A 22,304-nucleotide genomic window follows, 5' to 3' on the forward strand; every position below is an offset into this window, starting at 1 on the left:
CAATCTGACTAAGTTAAAATTATTTTTATTCAGACTGATTTATTCACACCCAAAACAAGCAGGCAAGCCCCCAGGCTTATCTACTCAACATGCCCCACCTTCCTGTAATTTCTAGTATTTTTCAACACGTCCTGTCTTCATGCATTATCAGCTCTTGCAAGAAGCTTCTCTGAGGCCTCTTCGTTATCTATTTTTTCAACCTTCAATCCACACCCATTAAGACTATCTGCTTCTAACAGTTACTTTAAACACTGCATCAGACACCCTCTTCTGAAGGCAAAAAAACATATTTTCATTTATTATTATAGGGGTATTCATTAATTATTCAGGGGTCCCCCTTCAGTTGCTGTTATTCAAAATAGCTGCAAAGATAGCTTGTGCATGTGACTTTTTAAATTTTCTGGTGATTAAACAAACTGAACAATTATAACACACAGATAGTGCCAGAGTAACATGTCCTACAGTGGTGTGACTGTAAAAGAAGATCACAGGACAAGAATGAAGTGTTAGATTAATTTGCTCTTACCTGCCTCTACCTTCCCCTTCTATCCACTGTCAGTGCTAGGTATTATACCAGCAACAACAGACATAGGTCTCCCTCTTGTGTTCAAGTATTATGTGGTGCAACCAGCCTGAAAAGCAAGGCTGCTCCAAGATGTTCCATGTTACTACACTGCAGCTTTGGAGACCACACATTTAAAAATATTACCCTGTAAGAGGACTCACATTCACAGACAATAAATGCAGGTCACAAGTCCAGTAAAAGTCCATTTTGGTTTTTATTTCTAACTCAAATATTGCAAATATACAGAAAAATACCAGTACAAATTTATAATATAGCCAGGCTTATTTACAAACTCTGTACATGGCTCCTTTTACTTTTCATTCCACATCTTGCCTCAGACTGTACATCTTAGGAAACTGTGTAGAGGAGTGTATCAGCTATGGCTATTTGAATGTGGTAATTCTACAGCCATTATGCATATGGTATGGAAGCTTGTGAAAACAAGAAATCTTGAGGGCCACACAGGCACATTTGGGAAACACTAATGCTTCATAGCACATGCATGGCAATATTCCTGTGACTACTTTGTTGCTTGGACAGCATCCTTACAACTTTAGGAAAGATGAAACAACATGTTCAACACTGTGAGAGGAGGGCTGCTATTGCATAAGGCAGCAAGCAAGTGGCAGCCACTAGCCCCGCATAGATAGATTACTGGGGGAAGTTTCAAGCCCTGTGGAATCAGCCACTGTACCACATGGAAGCCTGCAGAGGGAAAGGAGCTGACAAATGGAGTCATGGCATAGATACTGGGCCTAGAGCAGTTCTCAGGGATAATCTCCCCCCCCCCCCCCACTCTTTCAAGAGAAACTTTAATACACAGGGAAAATATAGAGACAGCTAATGGGAAGAGCCAGCAGTCAGAAAAGTTGGCTCATGCTGCATTGAGGTCTCCCCCAGCCCCATCACACACACAAAAACCCAAAACAAAAGAACACTCAGAGTACTGCTTTAATCTTACCCCATTTTTTAAAAAAAGTTTTGTCTTTAAGATGTTACTGAATTCTGCAGTACTGCAACAAACTAATGTGGCTACCCCTGTAAAAGTTAGCCAGGTCAAATTTCTCTGTCTTCCCAGTCCAGGAATGGCTGGAGGTTTGTTAAAAATTACACCCGTAGCACAGCAACTTGGTTATGCGCTGGACAAATGTAAACAAAGTTCAGCTATGTTAAGAACAGTATTAAGAACACCCCTGTTTGAAGCAGGATTATCTAGCTAGCCCCACTGAGTTACCTGATTTCAAAAGACAGTACTTCAAATATTTAAGAAACTTTAAAGACAGGCAACTATACTCTGGGGTGTAATAACTAAAGTGGAGGTAAGGGGCTTTATCAGAGCACTATAAAGCTAAAACAATGGCAGGTGCAATCCAAGGCAGGTGCTTGCTTCCAATATTTTTATTCTCACTGTATTACTGCTGGAGAGATTTTGGGGGAAGGGAGAGAGGTTGGAAAAACCTGCAGCTTTAGCAGTATATTTGAACTGCTTGTATGCTTGAATCCCCTTTAGGGATTCATAAAGGTCCCTAATGAATCCTCCTTTATTTGTTAGAAGTCATCCATGACAATCTAGCTTGTTATGCCAATAAAGGTTTTTGGAATTGGAATTGACAATCTAGCCAACATTATTATGCCTCAAACAGGTTAAGCTCATGCTTAGCACAACATACATCATGAATAGTAATGAGACAGGCAACAGTTTACTAACAAGAGAGAACATACAGACCTTCTGTTGACAGAAATATAACTTAAAAGGTTTGATTTTCAACTACTTGCTATACTTAGAACAGCTGTACTTTCTAGCAAATGCAGGTCTAAGCAAAAGCACAGCACAGCAAGGTTTCCAGTAACTAATGCATGTATGACCAAGGCAACTAGTCCAGGAATATCCTCTTTGTGGGTGTCAGACCACTGACATGATATATTTTAAGTAAGTGCATCTTCAATAACTCTCTAGTTCTGGCTTCAAAACCAAATTCATCACAGGACCCCAGACACAGACAAACATCGCCCTTAACCTTCCTCACACCAATCAGATCCAACCCACATATTTTATAAAAATAAATCACATGACTTCATTGGCCCCCTGGAATTTGCTCCCCAACTCTCCCATGCCTGATGGCCATGTACCAGGGGCTAAAAATGGTCAATATAATATTCATCATTGTTATGAAGGTCTCTCAGTTTAGACAATGCCTCATTCCTCCAAAGATTCCAAGTACCTTATAGGAATGGAAATCTGAAATGCTAACTATATCACAGGCTTAGTAGCATTGTTTTTCCACCGTTTTCCTTTACCAAGCAGCTTTGTGTTCCTATTCCAATAGTTGCTAGATACTTTGAACACCTATAGGTACCTCAGCATACCACCTTTTAACTATAGAGTTCAATAAACACTTAAATAAACCTGAAGACTAGTTTGTCCTGCTTTTCAGCCAAGATTGGCTTCTAAAGTGACTCAAGGGAATAAACCAAGCAACTGATGATTACTTTCCAAGTATTCTCAGTGAATACTGGAAAATAAAGCATGATTCTACTTGGGCAACAAAGTCTAACTGTACCAATGCATATGAATTGCTAAGTGCACAATGACAAAGTGGAGCAGAACTTGCTACCACTATTCTATTGCTTTCAAGAAAACAGGTGCATAGTGAAAAACAACAACACTGAATATCATCATGGTGCTGCCCACAATGAAGCTTTCCTTCAGCAACCCGATCTAGAGCAGACAATTTCTGTTACTTCAAAAGATAACATTCTAAGTAAGTCTTATTTATAAAGATGTGTACCACTTAGTCCCACAATTTATAAAATTATTTTCCCCCAAAATAGAGTTATTTAAAAATTTACGCTAGCACACATGCTGATTTCACAGTTTAGTTCCTTGGAATCATAGAGCCCAGCCACAGAGTTACAGCTGGCCTCAGAATAAATTCTGTTTTGCACAGCGCAGGTCTACTCAATTAATTACACTACAGTTAAAAGCAGCCCCATTTGGGCACACAGCCTTTTGGGCTCCCCCAGACTCTTTCCCTAGCATCTCATTGCCCTGCTTGCTAGGAGAAGTGCTAGACATACTGCAGCAACTATAATGCATTATCATCAGAGTGTAGGGGTAGAACATGTCCCCATCTGGGTATATGGAGCCTTCTCCCAGCAGCGTAGTCAATTGTATCTAGTAATGCTAATGTTCAGTGAAATGTTGCTTTCACGTTCCTATTTAGTTTTCCCTTAAGAGCTTGGAAAAAAAATCTGATTAAGATAATGTTATATTTTAAAATAAGTTTTTCCCTTTGTTCCTCAGAGCTGCAGTGTCGTCCTCCCCCCAATGCAATTCTTGCAGTCTCGTTGATTATGACAGTCTGATGGAAGTGACAGGAATACAGAATCTCTTAGACACAGGAAAGGCATCCAAGTTGGGAGTAACATTGGACTGTAGACCTTCTTGCTCTTCTGTAGCAGCATCCAAATCCATGTACATCCCATGATTGCTACTCCAGGAGGTCCTGAGCAAAAGAGTAGAAAGCATCTTCATGAAAACAAGCACTTCAGGAACAGGAAATTGCTGCACTGTGTTGGCAATGTAAGTCAGCAATTAAGTAGGTCTTATCCCCTCCCACAGCAACATATAGTTATTGACTTTTCAAAGCAGGAAGGAGCCAGAAACACACAATTCACAATGCTACAAAGTTGCACAGCACACACAACATGCATCCATGACCATCACTTGCCTCATCAGAATCATCATGGTAACCAGTTTTACTGGCATGAGCAGTGGCATCTAGCGTGTCAACACCTTCAAAGCCATTGGCTTCTGCATGCTGCTGCAGGACAGAGTATCGATGCACCAGAAACCTAGAGGCATGACAAACACACAAAAGGAACTCAATCTATGGCTGCCTCTTTAACCATTTCAGTTTTAAGTGGAGGCAGAGGTGCTCCAGTCAGTTTTAAAAGGATTTCACATAGGTTGACCCTGATGTTGCTCTGCAGTTTCTTTTGCAGAAATCACAGCTGTTTTATAGCAATAGAAACACTGAACAATCACATTCAAAAGTCAAATGCTGGTTATGGAGGTGGGAGAAATCACTAAGCCTAGAATTAATTTTGTATTGAGCAGTGACCCTTAGCAGAGTGAACCCTGAACTCCTAGACACCATGTAAGTATAACCAGTTTGCTAGCATGCAGGTTCTTCTGAACATATATGAATGGGGAGTGACTTAAAATGGAGAAAAGGCACAAGGGCTGCTGAACTTTTCCCTGTCCATGATTTCCTTTCTATATCAGGTAGGGAGTGTGTGCATGTGTTATCTAAACATCCTATCTTCGTTGGCATATCTCAGCACACAGAAATGGCAAGCTGCTCTGTGAAAATCTCACCTTCCTCCACAAACATATTTCTTAATAACAACTACTCCCGCTACAGCAGTGGTGAGCATCAAACCGATGACAGCTAGGATGACTGGAGTGGAGCTGGAAGAGGCAGACTGCAAAAAGAATGAAGCAAAGCTGGTTAACTTCATGGTTTTCAGTTCAAGTATCTCCCCTCCACAAGGCCTAATTAAAATCAAAATTATAAACAGACTACAACTGTAATGTATATAAATTTACATAAGCAGCTCTGGAACAAAGGAATCCTCCCAAAGCTTCACAAAGAAAGCAGGTGCCAATTGGCAGTCTATTTATGGGTAGCTAGGAAGTTCTGATCAGATTCAACAGCTGCAGAGGGGAAAAAATGCTTCGTTTTGCATAATCTCCTCATTGACAATGTGGTTAAGTTTATATGACAGACTGCTAAGAAGGACAAGGCCCCTAAAATTACAAAACACTTGTGCAATGATTTGCCCAGCACAGACTTCAAGTCCAAACATACAACTCCTGCACTGAACATTAAGACCATGAACTGAAATGCTATCAGCAGTCAGTTTTCCCTAGCTTCTTTTATAGAGCCTAGAATTGCTCTACCTGCTCCTGCCCTCTACGGTTTTTTTACCAAATTCTGTGTTTTACCTACCATCTGGCTTGGATTCACATAGTCACTAGTACATTTCTTTTTCAGGTCTGTCTCCTCCCTGTCAGGGTGCTTCCCGCCAACACATTTGTCTCCTGGAATTTTCCGATATCTGGAATTGAGGAAAAAGCTCATTAGGGAAGCTCCTTTAGAAGTGATGGCCATGAACCATTACTCAAACTCTTCTTTCAAACATGGCCAAACAACACTAAATGATTGAAGACATGCTTTCTTAATTACCAAACAGTACAACCCCCAGCCCATTTCAAATTTTTTTTTTAAAAAGCCAGTATTCTTCTAAGCCAAGTGCACAGAGAGGAACATTTATGGCAGTCCCAGTGCACTGCTTTCATTCCCTAGGAAAAGAACTGGGAACCATATGGAGCTTTCAACTCATCTAAGAATACTTTAGCATGCGGTACTGTTTGTGCCTGGCATAGGGACTACCCAATGGCAGGTGGGGAGGAAGGATGACACAGACACACCATGCTGAGAGGAATCAGGCAGTACTGCTTTCCTAGATCACAGAATTTACAAACTGAGATCATTACTCCTTTGCTCCCAAAGAAATAACTACCCTGCCAGCATTAAATGCCTTAAGGTACATTCTATGGCTGATTTTAAGACTTTTTACATTGCTATAGACACAGCTGCAAAATGCATCGTTTTTTACTGCTCTAAATCTCCAGTATGTTCAGAAATGAGAAGTGGTATCTTTTTCAATGTGCTACCCTGTTCTGCCATATCTCCAACTTTTGGATGATGACTCAGGAAATCAACTTACACCCCAGTGCCAAAAGAATTAAAGCAATAGTTACCCATTGGTCTTTAACCGCTCTTGTCTCCCATACAGACAAAATTCCAAATCATGACCTTTCAGCTCTGGCTGCTCCACACAGTGAGATTCATTTTCTGGGCGGTAGTAACCAAAATCACTACAGCAAAACAGTTGAAAAACAAATGTTAAACTTTTTAAAGTAAGAAATGTGCTACTGTAATTCTACTGTTACATCCAGTTCTGTTTTCCAATGTTCAGAACACACCAATTACAAGAACTTACAGCTTGGATTGTGGTTATGCAAGAATCATGGACATCTATTTGCTAGTTAACTGTGACTTTATTAATAAACTCCTGCTTCCCAATGCCTGCACCATCTCATGATTTTTAAAAAAAAAAATTACACTGCTCTCCCCCCATTTATTTCTTTAGAGCAGTTATATCCAACAGGTAGATCGCGATCTACCAGTAGATCAGAGGTAGATCACCAGCCCCACTTGCTCTCATGGTTTTCTGGACAGGTGTTTGGGGGGGTTTTTTTGATGATTCTTTGGTGTGGTGGTATTTGATTATTGGTGCCAGTATGATGAATTCTTATTTTTACTTTTAGAACTGCATGTGCGGTTTTGGCATCATCCAGAGGTCTTCAGTTCCTGTTGATCTTTAGTACTTTGGGACAGTGACAGTTTTGGACCAAATTCAACCAGTGTTAACTTAGCACCCCAGCCACCCCAGTATAACGAAGATGAGTGTTCCAAAGAAGAGCAAAACCTACCACTTTCATGATGAATGAATGGGAAATGGACTACTTCATCATGGTGGAAGACAAGTGTTGTTGTCTACTTTGTAACGCCGCTGTATCCGTGCCCAAAAAGGGTAATCTGGAGTGTCATTATAAGGCTCTCTGCATAGCAATAAGTTTGATGCTGATTTTCCACCAAAAGTGAAATTCTTAAACTGAAGCTCAAAGAACTTAAATCTAAATTCGCTGCACAGCAACAGTTGATGGCAAAGCCAAGGTCACATTCGGTCAATGCAACCTTGGCATCCTTCAAGGTCAGCAACTTGATCACAAAGAAATGCAAACCTTTCAATGAAGGAGAATTTGTAAAAGATTGTTTTCTTGAAGCAGCAATCTTTATGAAGGATTTAAGAATAAGAAAGAGATCATAGCTGCTGTTCAAGATGTACAATTGTCAAGAACACCATCGTGTGGCGAATAGAAAAGATGTGTGGAGACACAACTGAACAATTGTTGGTGGATGTTTCAGTTTGTGTTGCTTTCTCACTCCAACTGGATGAATCTACAGACATAAGAGACATAGCCCAGTTACTAGTCTTTATCTGGATGGTTCTTGAAGACTTCAGTGTTAAAGAAGAACTACTTGGAATGATTTCTTTAAAAGGGGAAATATTCAGCTCTTTCTGTTCTTTTGAGACAAAGTGTAATCTTCCATTGCATAAACTTGTTTCCATCACTACTGATGGAGCAAGAGCAATGACAGGTGATGTTAACGGTTTCAGAGGCCTCTGTAGACAGCATGACGTCTTTCCAGATTTCCTTTCTTACTACTGCATCATTCACCAGCAAGTTTTGGCAAGCAAGAGACTCAATACAAAGACTGTCATGGACATCACATTCAAAATTGTAAATTCAGTTCGTGGAAGATCACTTCAAAGACGACTTTTCAATCTTACTCTTGATGAAGGGGTAGAGGAAATCATTTTGCACACGGATGTAAGGTGGCTAAGTAGGCACAAATTTTTGCAAAGATTTCGTGATTTGCTGAATGAAATAAGGTTTTTGAAGAAGAGGGGAGATGACAAAGCAGAGTTGGAAGATGAGGAGTGGTTATGTGATCTGGCATTTCTCGCTGACTTTACAGGCAAACTAAGTGATATGAACATTGATCTACAAGGTAAAAACAAATGCACTGGCGAGATGATGAGTACAGTTTCATCCCACAAGAGCAAATTTGAGCTAATGACTGACCTTGCAAACAACACTTTTGATCATTTTCCTAATACGCAGGACCATCTGGGACAATATCCAAATTTTGTTTTTCAGAACGAGAAGTATGTGACAGAAATCTGCTCTGTTATCCATGAATTCAAAAAAAGATCCTGCGACTTCCAAAGAACTGAAAACGTTGTGGAGTACTTGTCATACCCATTCAAAGCAGATATGGACATTAAGGAAACTGCAGCTGCTATCAGTAAAAATTACTAATTGAGCAAGGCATCTCTTGAAAACGAAATAGTAACCCTTAAAAATGACATTTTTTCTCCAGACCCGTGCTGCGCAAGAATCATTTTGGAAGCTAGTGCCTAGAGGCAAATTTCCCAACTTGAGAAGATGCAGTGAAGCTGTACACTCCTGTTTCAGTTCAACTTATTTGTGCGAATCTGCGTTTTCCCATCTGAAAATGACAGAGTACACAGCGTTCCAACATGACAGATGAACATCTCCAGGATTCTCTAAGACTGGCCCTTACACAATATTCACCCAACTTCAAAAAGCTGGTGGATGAATGCAGGCTCAGACATCTCACTAATTAGCAAGAGTGAAGTTTTAAAGATAGCGCAAGATCAGCCTGGATCAATACTTGACCTACATTTAACACAAATTACTCAATAAAAGTTAAAGGAAGTTATTAAGACAGTTAAAGAAAGTTATAACAATAAAAAATTAAGGACTGTTCGCAGTTCTTTCTGGATCTTCGTCTCTGTTTTGTTTTTGCTTATTTTGTTTACCAGTAAATGTCAGAAGGTGCATTGTAAATTTGGGGGGGGGGGGGCACGGTGGAACCCAACTTTGGTGGGTTAAAATCTAATTTGAAACTAATTTGAAACTTAATTTTCATGGTGGTAGATCACCAGCACTTTTGTCTGGAAAAAACAGATCACGACCTGTTCAAAGTTGGACATGCCTGCTTTAGAGGATGCATGGTTTTTTAACGTTTTAAACAGAGGTTTTCCTGATGAACTTTAAAACAAACAACTGCTATTGTTGTGGGATTTATTTTGTACCCTCAGTAACATAAACCCAAAACCAAAACCCAGAAACCAAAACAACCTGCAGTTATCAGAAGGCTAATACACACAGTGCAATCCTAAAGAGAGTTATACCAGTCTGTCTATTCATTTTAAAGGGCTTAGACTGGAGTAAGTCTCTTTAGGATTGTACTGTTAATAACAGACAGGCTTTATTAGACTCCAAGTTTCTCCTTTAGACAGAAGAATTAAAATATATGGATAGAAAAGTAAAACAGTTTAGATAACTTTCAGAAAACAGTTACACAGTTAGAATTCAGTCAAGCATAAAGCATAGTTCTACCATAAAACAGAGCGCATACTGAAAAATATATCCCAGCAGGGACTTCACCCTATTAGTTACATTTTCCCATTTGAAATCTAAATCCCAAGTCTCTAGCAGAGCTATGCTCTATATTCTAAGTTTGAGCACTTAGGCTATGTTTGAGGAGATGACATGAAATCAACGAAGGCTGTTAATTTCTTGGGTTGACCAGCAGAGAGACTGTCTCTCATGCAGGCCAGAGTCTAAGACTCCATTAGTTTGGCATGATCAGCACAGAGGCAGCCTCTAGTGCAGACCAGCCGCTTCTGTTCAAAAGTCCAGAGTTTATAAACCCTATCCCACCAGAACCTTATCAATTAATCTCTACCTTATCTAATATTATGAATTCCAGTAGCTACAGATATAAATCCAGATGGACAGTTGCTTCCTGCAATACCATATAAGATTGTTTCCTGTCCACACCATATAAGATTCCTGTCCTCAGACGACTGTCAACTTTACCCTAGTTTCTGTCTACTCTCCTGACCAAGATTCTCAACTTATACTGTTAGCTGAGAGCTTATGCTGTTAGCTGAGAGCAATATGGATGCTGAAGAGATTAGAACTCTTGTTGTCACTTTCATAAAGAGACCCAACCCAAAAGGAATCCTGCCACAGCCATATGGTAACCTTCAGGATAAGACAGGGCTTGAAATACTGCTTTATAATAATGCCACCAAAGGCAACATCATGTATTTTCACAATCCGAAATTTAAAAAAAAGAAAACAAGAAAAGCCTTGACATTTATCAAAAACGGGGATAAGATGCTGTCAACAGAAATACCAATGGAAACATGGAAGTGCATACCGACTTATGTCAGATAAAATGTAGTATCTTTTGAATAAAAGAAAAATGTAAAAACTATGTTCAATTGGTATTTAATGTCTAACAGGTTGGTTGGTGTGTAGTTATCCAGGATTCAGTAGCAGTTGTTAATGTTCATCCAGTCAAGCAGATCTCATACATATACTGTGGACTAATTCTATTATCCAACTTTCGGGGAGAAAAATTTTGAATACTATTTATGATCTTACAGAATACAATTTGCTGCTAGAACCAATAGTTACATCACTCTGTTATCACAAATAACGTGTCAGCCATAGATAGGGAAGTAACAATTCATTAATGGCAGCATGACAATGTATTGCCTCCTGACAGAAATCACAGGAAGCACCTACTATAAAATGACTGGATTTTGAGAATGTGGAAAACAGTATTCATCTCTAAACTGGCATATCAAAGCAGAGAATTTAGATAATTCTATCGAGATGGTGTGGAATGATAAAGTTAAAGATGGGACTAGATCAGATATTATTTTTATGTTTAGTGATAATTATATCTTCATGCTTGTAAAAAAAATTAAAAATTAAAGTGCTGCACATGTACATGACTGCATATGGGAAATGGCTCTGTGCTGCAAAAACGAACAAGTTGAAACCTCCAGAGCATTTTCACAGATGGATTTCTGCCCACAGAGTATTATCCCACCTCCAGTCTATAATTCCTCCTGAAGAACAACATTCCAGAAGGGAGGTGAGAAAGACATGTTCCATGGGCAGAAATCCTTCTGTTTGTAAAAAAGTCTAGTAGACTCAAGCCAGCAGCTCCATGAGGAAGCTCATCATTTCTTCAAAAGCAGACTAAAGTACACACACTGTAGAAGTCGTCTTGCTAAAAGACCTAGTACGAAAAGTGGACTAAGGTAAGGCTTTCAATGTTGTACGTGTCAGATATCTGCACTGCTTAACTTCTTATTATTCTTCAGAAGCTCCATCACTGATTGGCCTCTATACACTTATTACTTCCACTGCTGCCAAGATCCCAGCCACACCCCAAGAACTCCAAATACTGCACACACATTGAAATAAGGTTACATAATTTATTCTAGCAGAACATATATCAAGTCCCAAAGTGCACATGCATATACAGCACCTGCTGATGAAAGATGTGCATTCTCTTTTACTAGGGTAATTGATCCATGTCAACTGCACATTTTCTCTGCTTCGAGTATATGCTGGTCATGGAATCTGGATTGTTACATTAGAGAGAGTTCCATTTCAGGTTGCAAGTCCAGCTGGCTCAAATAATTACCCCTCCAAAGCCTGACAATATTTCAGAGAAGGAAAAGGAACATCTATGGTCCACAGACCAATTCAGAACACTAAAATACAGTTATGGAGAAGGAATATGGGAGGAACTCCCCAAACTTACCAGAGGAAGTCATCTAATGTGCAAGGGCAGATAGATGGTACCATAGATACCACATAGTCACGTCCATTCTGACAGATCGAGGACTTGCGCAAGCGTCTGAATTCTTCCTTATACCCTAATACACAGCCATCTGCAGGGTTATTGGGGTTGTTTGAGTGAGCCAACCATGTTGTATAGTCCTTCTCCTCACCTAAAGGAAGGAATGATGATTAGATACCTCACATAATCACACACAGACTTCTGATGAAGTGAGCTCTGACTCATTCTGGAATAAATTAGTCTTAAGGCTATGTGTTGATTTCTGTTCTGCCTTGCTAATAGAGTCTGTTGCACAACCTTTTCATAATGATGACACGTTATTACAGATGGGCTAATTAAGGATCTCTATCATGCATCCTGCCACTTCACTCACCAAGCCTTTCCCCAACCTATAGAAGCCTTCTTCCAATTTACAAGTGCCGGAAGAGCTGGCTGGCCTTGCTTGGGCAGCAGAAGCCCTGGGCAACTGTCCTTGGCTGCCAGAGAATGAGCAAGGGAGGGAAGGTGAAGCAAAATCAGCAGGGGGCAGCCAGGTGGTGACAGGAAACTGAGAAAGGAAGGGTGAACTTTGGGGACTCCCTGGGGCAGAAGTGGAAGGTCTAGCAGGCCAGAAATAGCCTGGGAAAATATGCGATGGGCCCTAATCCTAAGGAGGAGGGACTAGGAGAGGCTTTTAAAATGTTGGAGGGGGAATGGCAGGCTAGAGAGAATGGAGGAACAGGCTATTGTCTGGAAAGCCAATCACTAAAGGGGCTTGGGATGCCCGTTCCAGGTATTCCTTTATAAGGCCTGCCTGGAGAAGGCCAAGGAGAAAGGAGGACAGGTCTTATCAAAGGCAGAGGGCAGGGAGAGAGGGAACCAGGGTGAAGAAATATCCCCCTCCTCTCCATTACTGAGGCATTGTTCACAGACACACTGGAAAAGGAGGTGAACCCCTCCTGGCCTCTCGTCCCTGATCCTGTCAACCATTCAAGATCAGACTCCCTGTTTTATTGTGAGCATTTTAAGGAGAAAAGACATATCCTTTAAAAACACATAATTTTCTTTCACAATGTTGATAGAGTAGGAGAATTAGTGATCTTTGTTTCCTCAATCTGAGCCTTGAGTGTGTCACTTTGAGATCATAAAACTATGCAGGCAGCAAGATGGAATAATGGTTATTAAGATGTGAGTTCAGACAGTCATCAACTCTCAGCTGCAGAGATTCCTGTGCTTCCATTTTACTGCTTCTGGAATAATGGAAGTAGCAGCCTCTACCACAGTTGCATATTAACAACTCAAATAACTGAGCTTTCAGACACTATCACAGCTTCTCTAATAAACTAGCAACTTGCACAAAATATTCTAGTGGTACCAATTATATTCCACTTACAACATTTCCCAGATTAAAACTTATTTGTTTCCACTATGAACAAAAAGGCATAAGAGTCAGTTAGAGACTGGCAATCCATTTAATGGGAAAAAAGGTTACTCACACTCCCTGCTGAGGAGTTCACTGAAGTCAATGGTATAGGAGATCCATGTACGGGACAGGATGTTCTCCCGAAATCCCCAGATACTGACATTCATTGATTTTGCTCCTGGCTCTGAAGCCAGACCAGTAAAAGATATAGGTTCTTTAGTGAAAATATATTCATACCAGCACTGTCCTTCATCTGTAGAGAATCTAAAAACAGACAATGATTAAGAATGCAGTTTGGCATTATCAGTGTGTTTTATTAAAAGTGTTCTGAAGCCTCATGAAGTCTTTAACAACCTCATAATAAACTTAGCTTTCACGAATAGGGAAGGGCATGAACCGAACCACAAATTAAAATTCATCACAAATTTTGCTGTTTATGGTTTGTGAATAGAAGTTTATAATAATAATAATAATAATAATAATAATAAATTTTATTTATATTCCGCCCTCCCCGCCTAGGCAGGCTCAGGGCGGCTAACAACAAGTTCGATAAAATTATACAATATATAATAAGTTTAAAAACAGCATTTAAATTATACAATAATTTAAAACAACAATATCTAAAACCAGTTCCGATTGTCTAAGCCATTTCATAATTTAACAGCAGCGGTGATGTTCCTGATGTTATTCTGTCCATTTATATAATGGCAGAGATCACTAGATGGAATCATTTGGTGGGTTGAACAGCCATCTTTGTCAGCGGTCTACAAAGGCCTGCCTGAAAAGAATGGTCTTACAGGCCCTGCGGAATTGGTCCAGATTCCGCAGAGCCCGCACCTCCTCCGGGAGCTGGTTCCAGAGGCACAGGGCTGTAACAGAGAAGGCCCGTGCATGGGTGCTCTGTAATTTTGCCTCCTTTGGCCCAGGGATAGTCAGCTTGTTCTTCCCTGCTGACCTCAGTGCTCTTTGGGGCTCATATGGGGAGAGACGGTCCCTCAGGTAGGCAGGTCCTCGGCCATATAGGGCTTTAAAGGTGATAACCAGCACTTTGTAGTGGACCCGGTATGTAATTGGCAGCCAGTGCAGTTCACGCAGCCCCGGCTGTATATGCTCCCATTTCGGGAGTCCTAATAACAGCCTGGCCACTGCGTTCTGCACTAGCTGCAGCTTCCGGGTTCGACACAAAGGCAGCCCCATGTAGAGGGCATTACAGTAGTCCAATCTTGAGGTGACTGTCGCATGGATCACTGTTGCCAGGTCCCGGCGCTCCAGGAAAGGAGCCAACTGCCTTGCCCGCTTCAGGTGGAAAAACGCCAACTTGGCAGTGGCCGCTACCTGGGCCTCCATTGATAGTGAAGGCTCCAGTAGGACTCCCAGGCTCTTGACCCGGCCCGCCGCTTTCAGCGGCACACCGTCAAAAACCGGGAGAGGTATTTCCTTCCCCAGAGCGCCGCGACCCACACAAAGGACCTCTGTCTGCGTCGGGTTCAGCTTCAGCCCACTCAGCCTAAGCCAGGTTGTCACAGCCTGCAATGCCCGGTCTAAATTCACTGGGACGCAGTCAGGCCGGCCATCCATTAGCAGATAGAGCTGGGTGTCATCCGCATATTGATGACAACCCAGCCCAAAACTCCGGGCAATCTGGGCAAGGGGGCGCATGTAGATGTTAAATAACATCGGAGAGAGAACTGCTCCCTGAGGCACCCCCACAATCTAGTGTGCGCCTCCGGGAGAGCTCACCCCCGATTGCCACCCTTTGTCCCCGACCTTTGAGGAAGGAGGAAAGCGATTGTAAAGCCAGCCCCCTAACCCCTATGTCGGCGAGGCGGCGGGTCAGTAGCTGATGGTCGACCGTGTTGAACGCCGCCGACAGGTCTAACAACATCAGCACTGCCACGCCACCTCGATCCAGTTGCCGCTGGAGGTCATCTGCCAAGGCGACCAGCACTATCTCCGTCCCGTGGCCCGAGCGAAAGCCGGACTGGCAAGGGTCTAGGACGGAAGCGTCATCCAGAAAACCCTGTAGTTGCAGCGCCACTGCCCTCTAAAAACGGTAAATTAGAGACCGGTCAGTAATTTGCCAATTTGGCCGGGTCTGCTGTACATTCAACAGGAACATGGTTCCTGAAACAGTCATATTTAATGATGTGGTCGTATGGTCAGAAACTGAACAATGAAGGTCTAATCCCTCTACCACATGAGCATTAGCAGAATGAGTTCTTGCATACTTAATCACATTGATAGGCTGCATGGTCTGCTCGATGGCCACAATGATGCCCCCAGAATCCAGGATGGCATAGTGATGGGGTCCTTCAAGCATCCGTGCCCAGGTGTAGCCGCCATCATCCGAAATGTAAACATCTGGGGTCATTACTGAAATGGCATCTCCCACACTTCCTGCAAAAAGCATTCAATAACATGAACAAAGGAGAGTACACTATTGTTTTTCTCAGTAAGATCTAAGGATGTTCCAGACTTCTGCCCTCCCTTACTAAACAAAAATAGCTGCCACCCATTGTTAGACTTGTGGAATATGCAATTCAGTGGAAGACCACATGGCAGGCCTTTGCATAGGGCAGTTACTTCTCGTTGTGTTGTACAAGCATAACATGAGTTCATTACCATGAGCAATGACAATTCCAACAGCATTGGGTTCAGACAAAGGTGCCATTGGCACATTCAGCTTCTGGGAGATGCTGTAGACTGAATGGATGTGAAGGCTGCACTGTAAATATAAGAAAACTCAAGTAAGAAAAGGAGGCAACAGGTAGTAGTATAAAAGACTTAGCCTCATTAAAAGCAAAGCTAACGGAACTACTCAAATCTCAAACCCATATAGAACATAATGGAGAGCCAAAGCAGACTGAATCTGAAGTTCAAAGCTTCACTAGTCAAAGCATCCTGTTCAGAACAGACTGCTTCCATAGGTCAAGGCAGCTTCTTTCTCATAACCCTATTCCCTCATGTTTTAATTTGTAAAAAAGAGTTTAAAAAGAAAAACAAAAAAGACTGAATTATAAACATTCAGTTATTACATTTTTTCCCTTTGGGCTACGTTTGGCTTATTTGGTTGCAAAGTATCCCTAAGAATATATACAACTATGGCTTGGATCTTCTTGAAAGAGTTTTCTGTGCATGGCCATGACATTTTCACATCCTGCATCTCTGCTGAAGCCCCCAAATGCTGCTCCTGAGGAACAGCATTTGGGAGCTTCAGCAAAGATGGGGGATGTGAAAATGTCATGGCTCCTGAGGAAGATGGAGGATGTGAAAATGTCCAGCTCCTGAGGAACCCAAAATTCCCAGGAACAGAAAGAGGAGAGATTGGCCAAAAATCCCCTCCCTTTCCATTCATGGAAATCCTCCAGTGCATCCAACTCTTGTATCTTCATTCTGGACTCCACACATTGCAGCTGCAGGATGGTGCACCTGGATAATGGGTGGGGGTCAGGGAGGCTCTGGAACAATTCTGTGCAACCACTGCCCTCGTTTCTGGAATGATGGTGAAAGAAAGTAGCAGTTGAATGGTGGAGAAAAAGTAGTTGAATCAAGAGAGGGAAGAGAGAAAGACTAAGGAAGTCAAGGGAACATCAGGCATCTGAGATTCTGCCTGCTGAGGAAGCCAATCCTGATTAAAATTGGTGGTGTGAAATGGAAAACTCCTGAGCTGCATAGGACAGAATGACTGTAAGGAGCAGAGGAGGCTGGTGGCCTGCCATGGGAAACATCCATAGGAGTAGCCGCACCTGATCACAACCAGGTTGCCCCCAAGCAGGACCCTGATACAATTATCAGATGTCTACATTTTATGACAGGAAGTCAGGACTTGGAAGTAGTTAGGGTATTTGCTGTGGTGGCAGTGGGAGTAATTTACTCTTATCGTTTTCTTTAAGCCTTTGGTGCTTTATTTGGGTTTCTGATAGTTCACCCAGATCACTATACAAACTACCTGTAGCTTATTCATGCTACACATGTACCACCTTATCCTACACATGTACCACCTTATCCTGCCAGTATATATACATATCATCATGAGATGGTGCAGACTACAAGAGACAGTTTTCTAAAGAGCAATTCCAAAAGCCCCAGCAACCGGAATTTGTTTTACTCTAATTTTAAAACTTTTATATTAGGCATATCTAAATAAGATTTGCACAAACACAGTATGAAGACACCCTGGACTTACATTTCAGCCCTCTGATTTGAGTAAAACCTACTTCTATACATGGCCTGACATTCTTTCCTGATTTTTTCTGCCAGTATATATACATATCACCTCACCAACCTTGTCCTTATTTTTGGCTGTCGAATCACATTTAGCATTTTCGGGTTTCCTCAAGCGTGACCATTCCCCACCTTGATCAAAGGTGATCACTGACTGAATCGAATTATCTGATGGAAGGGAAAAGATGAAATATAAACACTTGCCTTTGTGTTATACATTCTGGAAGTTGTACCTCTCAAACTTAATTTGAAATCCCCTACCCCAGGATACACAGCAGGTATCCCAAATGCTCAAAAAAGGGGCATGTTTTATAACAGTGACTAAAATACATTCTCACTACCACACAGCAATGTCACAAAGTCAAATGAAAGGCAGGAAGGTGCTGTCTTCTCTCTGAAAGCAAGATCCATGAAGTAAGAGTACTCTATTGATCAGTTCAAGACCAAGAGATTTTATAGTTAGGAGCAGCTTCAGAATGCTGCTTAAGGAGGCAAAAGCAGAAACCACCATCTGAAACTTATTTTCAAGGTAGTGGAGAATCAGGAGCAATTTCACCTTCAAATACAGAGCACCAAATTTACTCCCTTGTGAGGAAAGTTGGCTTTCTTCCTGCATTTTCAGAGAAACGGAGTGCATCTTTGGAAAGATCCTACACAGAGGAGTACAACTCAAAGAATTCAGTGGGCCATCTGGAGCCCTAACAGGAGCTAAATGAGAATGACACCTGAGCTCATCCCATGTAACAGCTTTTTCTTGGGTATGAGAATTTTTCCACTCAGCTTTTCTCAGCGCTAGAAAGTAGCACTCTGATGTCCTCCCTGCCTGACAACTGAGTCAAGCTCGTGTAGATGTGCCATTTTTCTGTGTTGAGAGTTCCTTTGCTCCCATTTACAATAAGGTCTGCAGTTCTACTCCCACTTCACAGCTTGGTGTACACTGTTTTATCCTCCCATCTCCAAAGATGCCTCAATAACATTCCACTAACGAGTTCAGCTTCAAACTACCTTCCTAGCAAAGTTCCTGTTTTATACCAGCCTAGTCAGCACACACTATGACTATGAAGCAATACTGAGAGTGAGCACTTACCCTCTGATAGTACACTGGTAATAAAGGTGCCCCGCAAGGAGGTTACATTGGTAAAGTCTGTCTCCCCTCCTGTTGTGGTATAAAAATGTCTTTCTAGGGACTTGGAATATATGATGCCTTGATCATCAGATGTATAAACTGTGCCATGTCCAGTATCTGCAAAACAAACAAACAAACAATGCAGAATAGGGCTGTCATCTTAGTTCTCCCATTAAAATTGAAATTAACAGGCCCAGAAATCTGGTTGCAGGTGACTTATGTCTAGCCCTAAAAGTAACAGCCATTAAAATAAGCTAGATGAAGTACAAAATGAGAGTGTTGTAGATACAAATATACAATGTGTTCAACTTAAATAGTGTGGAAAGGGGAAAAAACAGGTTTCCATTTGTGCATAATACAACTGGCACTATACAATTTAACTATAAGCAAAGATTCAGTTTACAAACTGTTTTGTTTGATTTGCTACTTTAACCATGGTGGTAGAAATACTTGAATCAATACAGATCTGGTCAAGATTCACATCTGTTTAAGCAGACCACAACCACTCCCACCCCTCTCTCTCACCTCCAGGTTCATCTACATGCATGAACACCATGTCATCATTAGCTGCCAAGATAGAGTAAAACTGTTCTTGTCCAACCGAAGGAAGCTGGGCCATGTTCCAAGTTTCACCTTGATCCAGTGACACATGGATTCGCCTTGTATTACCCTGGAGAAGACAATAACATTTATGTACTGTATCCACACTGATGCCATTGGTGTATGGTCAGTAAGAACCACATTCAGAAATCCTGCCACCATGCAGAATAAATATTCCTCAAGGATTCTTATTGCGATGAAAGTGGTCAGAAATGACACCTTTACAACTAAAGATTTTTTTTAAAAAAATGTCTCTAACAACTTGGTAAGGGTAGTCCCCTGTGCAAACACCGGTCGTTTCTGACTCTGGGGTGATGTTGCATCACGACGTTTTCACGGCAGACTTTTTACAGGCTGGTTTGCCATTGCCTTCCCCAGCCATCCACACTAATGAGCTGGGTACTCATTTTACCGACCTCGGAAGGATGAAAGGCTGAATCAACCTTGAACCAGCTACCTGAACCCAGCTTCTACTGGGATTGAACTCAGGTTGTGAGCAGAGAGTTTGGACTGCAGTACTGCAGCTTTACCACTCTGTGCCATGGGACTGCTTCTAACAACTTGATGACGGAGCAAAAACTGATTAATTTTGTTCTTTAGTTAAAGGAAGTTTATAACTTTAAAAGTTGCTTTGTTCACTTCAGCCTGTGGTTGATATGTTAATATTTTCTTTAAAACACTGTTCATTGGCAAGATACAACATTTGGTCTTTCACAGCAAAGATGACCTGAACTACTTCAGACGTACCTGTCCACCTTTATGTAAGCTGTACCAACAAGTGAATTTAATATGGGTTAGCATGACCCATCCTTAGGGATTTCTTCTTTACCATTCTTTACAGAAAAAAAGTAATATAAGCTAAGAATGTTAGGTCTATCACAACCAGAAAAACAATGAATATCCTACCTTTTCCGTCATCACAGATGCAAAAAGAAAGCGTCCACCCAGGCCAAAAGAGTAGATCTTTGTTCCTATAGTTTTAAATGACTTTCCAAAGTCTTTAGTCCTCTTTAGTTCCAGCAAACCAAGATCAGCTTCTTGAGAATGAAAAGCATGAATTAATATTGCTCCAATTACAGTGAAAGAATAAACTCAAAGAAAGTCAGGATGAGTACTGAATTTTCAGAGCCGTTTTATACTTATTTGTGCTGCTAACTGACCTGCATTGTGTTCACCTGCAAACACCTCCTGCCTCCATGGTGACACACCTATACCTAAGGGTTTGTGGCTTGTCCTCCCTTTCAGCCATTGCTCAGGAACAGTGGTAGTTGCTCAAGAACCACCACTGCAGCCAACACTGCCAGCTGATTTGACTTTTTTCATCATTTTGAATTCAGTCTTTCCAAAACTCCCAACCCATGTATCATCAGCTGGCAGCAACCATTCAGGTCTGCTATTTGGACTGTAATCTCAGTAATTAAATATTACAACCAAAGAAAACTTCATCTCTGTTCTGCAATCCAAATCCATCTGTTTTCTAACCCTTCCTCTCCTCAAAATCTATTGTGCTTTAATGCTTGATTGGCATAGGGAGAATACCATTTGCCAATCACAGAAAGCACCTTGAAATGTTATGGAAGTATTAGCTTATTCTATTTCAGCTTCCTAAGAAGCGGTTGTGGTTGCATTACCATCACACACAGACATGTGACTTGTTCTTCTCCACTGTAACCATCTATTTCCCTTATGAAGTTTATTATTAGAAAAATCTAAATTTATAAGGCATCCAATTCTTTTTGTCCTTCAGTGTAACAAGATGGCTGATGGGACTGCTACCACTATAATATCTCAGTGGATGGATCACTGGAGGAAATTCCCAAATACTGCAAGAAAGAGCATATTAAAACAGTAGGAATGTCATTTTATCATATTAAAATCAATACATGTTGGCCATTATGCATCATTAACAGCATTTCTGTTCAAAATAATCTACGCTCAGTCCTTTGCTGGTTTACTGAGTTCACCACATGAGACATTATTAAGGCTTTTGTTGGATATGTATTCTAAGGCGGCGTTTCCCAAAGGCAGGGTCGTGACCCTGCACCGAGCCGCAGAGCCCTCAACGCTGGCCTGCGGGACCTCCAGTCCCCTGGCCGCCCCTCCCCCCACCTTCCCCCGCATTGCTCCTCCCTCCCCCAGGTCATGCGCCTTTGCGCCTCCTCCTACCCTTCCCCACCTCAGGCTGCAGGTCAGTTTCATGCTGCACAAAGCCCTTCTGCTCCACCCGCCGATTGCCTTCCCAGGAAGTACCGAGGAGGGAGGAGCCATGCACCCTTTTCAGCCGTGGTCTGTTTGAGCTGCAGCCGGCTTGGCCCGGCGTGGAATGAGCTCCGCGCAAATTTTCAAGTGATCGGGCGACCGGTGGGGGGGGGGGAAGGGCTTTGTGCAACACAAAACTGACCTGCCTGAGGTGGAGAAGGGAAGGAGAAAGAGGCGGGGAGGTGCACGACCGGGGGGGTGAGGCATGATGCGGGGAAAGGCGGGGGGGCGACCAGGGGACTGGAGACCCCGCGGACCGGCGTTGCGGGCTCCGTGGCAGGATTTCCCCGCAAGAGTGAGCAGTTTTAAAGGTGAGTTGCTCCCATTTCTTTTTCTTTCTTTTCTCTTTCTTTCACTCTTTCCCTCCCTTTTCCTTCCTTCCTTCCTTCCTTCCTTCCTTCCTATTTCCTTTCTCTTTCTTTTTTCTTTTTTTCTATATTTGTTTCCAACTCTCCCTCCCTTCCTTTCTTTTTCGTCTTTTCCCCTGTCTTTCTTCCTTCTCTCTCTCACTCTCTCTCTCTCTTTCTGTCAGTCAGTCTTTTTCTGTCTTTCTTCCTTCCTCTCTCTCTCTCTGTCAGTCTTTTCCCCAGTCTTCCTTCCTTTCCTCCTTCCTTCCTTCCTTACCTCCTTCCTTCCTTGCCATTGCTAATCTGAGCAGACCTGGGGGGGAGCTTTAAACACCCTCCCATTTCATGTTTTTCCAGGCTGCCATTTCATATTTTCCCAGGC

At 41.9% G+C, this 22,304-nt stretch overlaps 1 protein-coding gene across 2 annotated transcripts in view; it reads right to left on the reverse strand.

Annotated features, from left to right (window-relative positions):
* Positions 1–760: 760 nt before the first annotated feature.
* The window catches only part of SORT1 (sortilin 1), a 63,968-nt gene continuing 42,424 nt past the window's right edge, over positions 761–22,304 (reverse strand). The window contains exons 8-20 of one of the 2 annotated variants that reach the window (XM_060231589.1): positions 20,223–20,350; positions 19,242–19,386; positions 18,678–18,833; positions 17,652–17,758; positions 15,989–16,091; positions 15,595–15,763; positions 13,440–13,630; positions 11,926–12,115; positions 6,396–6,512; positions 5,581–5,689; positions 4,947–5,053; positions 4,297–4,420; positions 761–4,071 (exon numbers count right to left, since the gene is read on the reverse strand). In XM_060231589.1, the coding sequence (XP_060087572.1) occupies positions 4,057–4,071; positions 4,297–4,420; positions 4,947–5,053; positions 5,581–5,689; positions 6,396–6,512; positions 11,926–12,115; positions 13,440–13,630; positions 15,595–15,763; positions 15,989–16,091; positions 17,652–17,758; positions 18,678–18,833; positions 19,242–19,386; positions 20,223–20,350 (1,661 nt within the window). In that variant the 3' untranslated portion in view covers positions 761–4,056. Of the gene's footprint in view, positions 4,072–4,296; positions 4,421–4,946; positions 5,054–5,580; positions 5,690–6,395; positions 6,513–11,925; positions 12,116–13,439; positions 13,631–15,594; positions 15,764–15,988; positions 16,092–17,651; positions 17,759–18,677; positions 18,834–19,241; positions 19,387–20,222; positions 20,354–22,304 lie in introns of both variants that reach the window. The other variant, XM_060231588.1, reaches the window with a different exon arrangement.

The sequence above is a fragment of the Heteronotia binoei genome, chromosome 2 (assembly GCF_032191835.1).
Source record: "Heteronotia binoei isolate CCM8104 ecotype False Entrance Well chromosome 2, APGP_CSIRO_Hbin_v1, whole genome shotgun sequence".
Taxonomy (NCBI): Eukaryota; Metazoa; Chordata; class Lepidosauria; order Squamata; family Gekkonidae; genus Heteronotia; species Heteronotia binoei.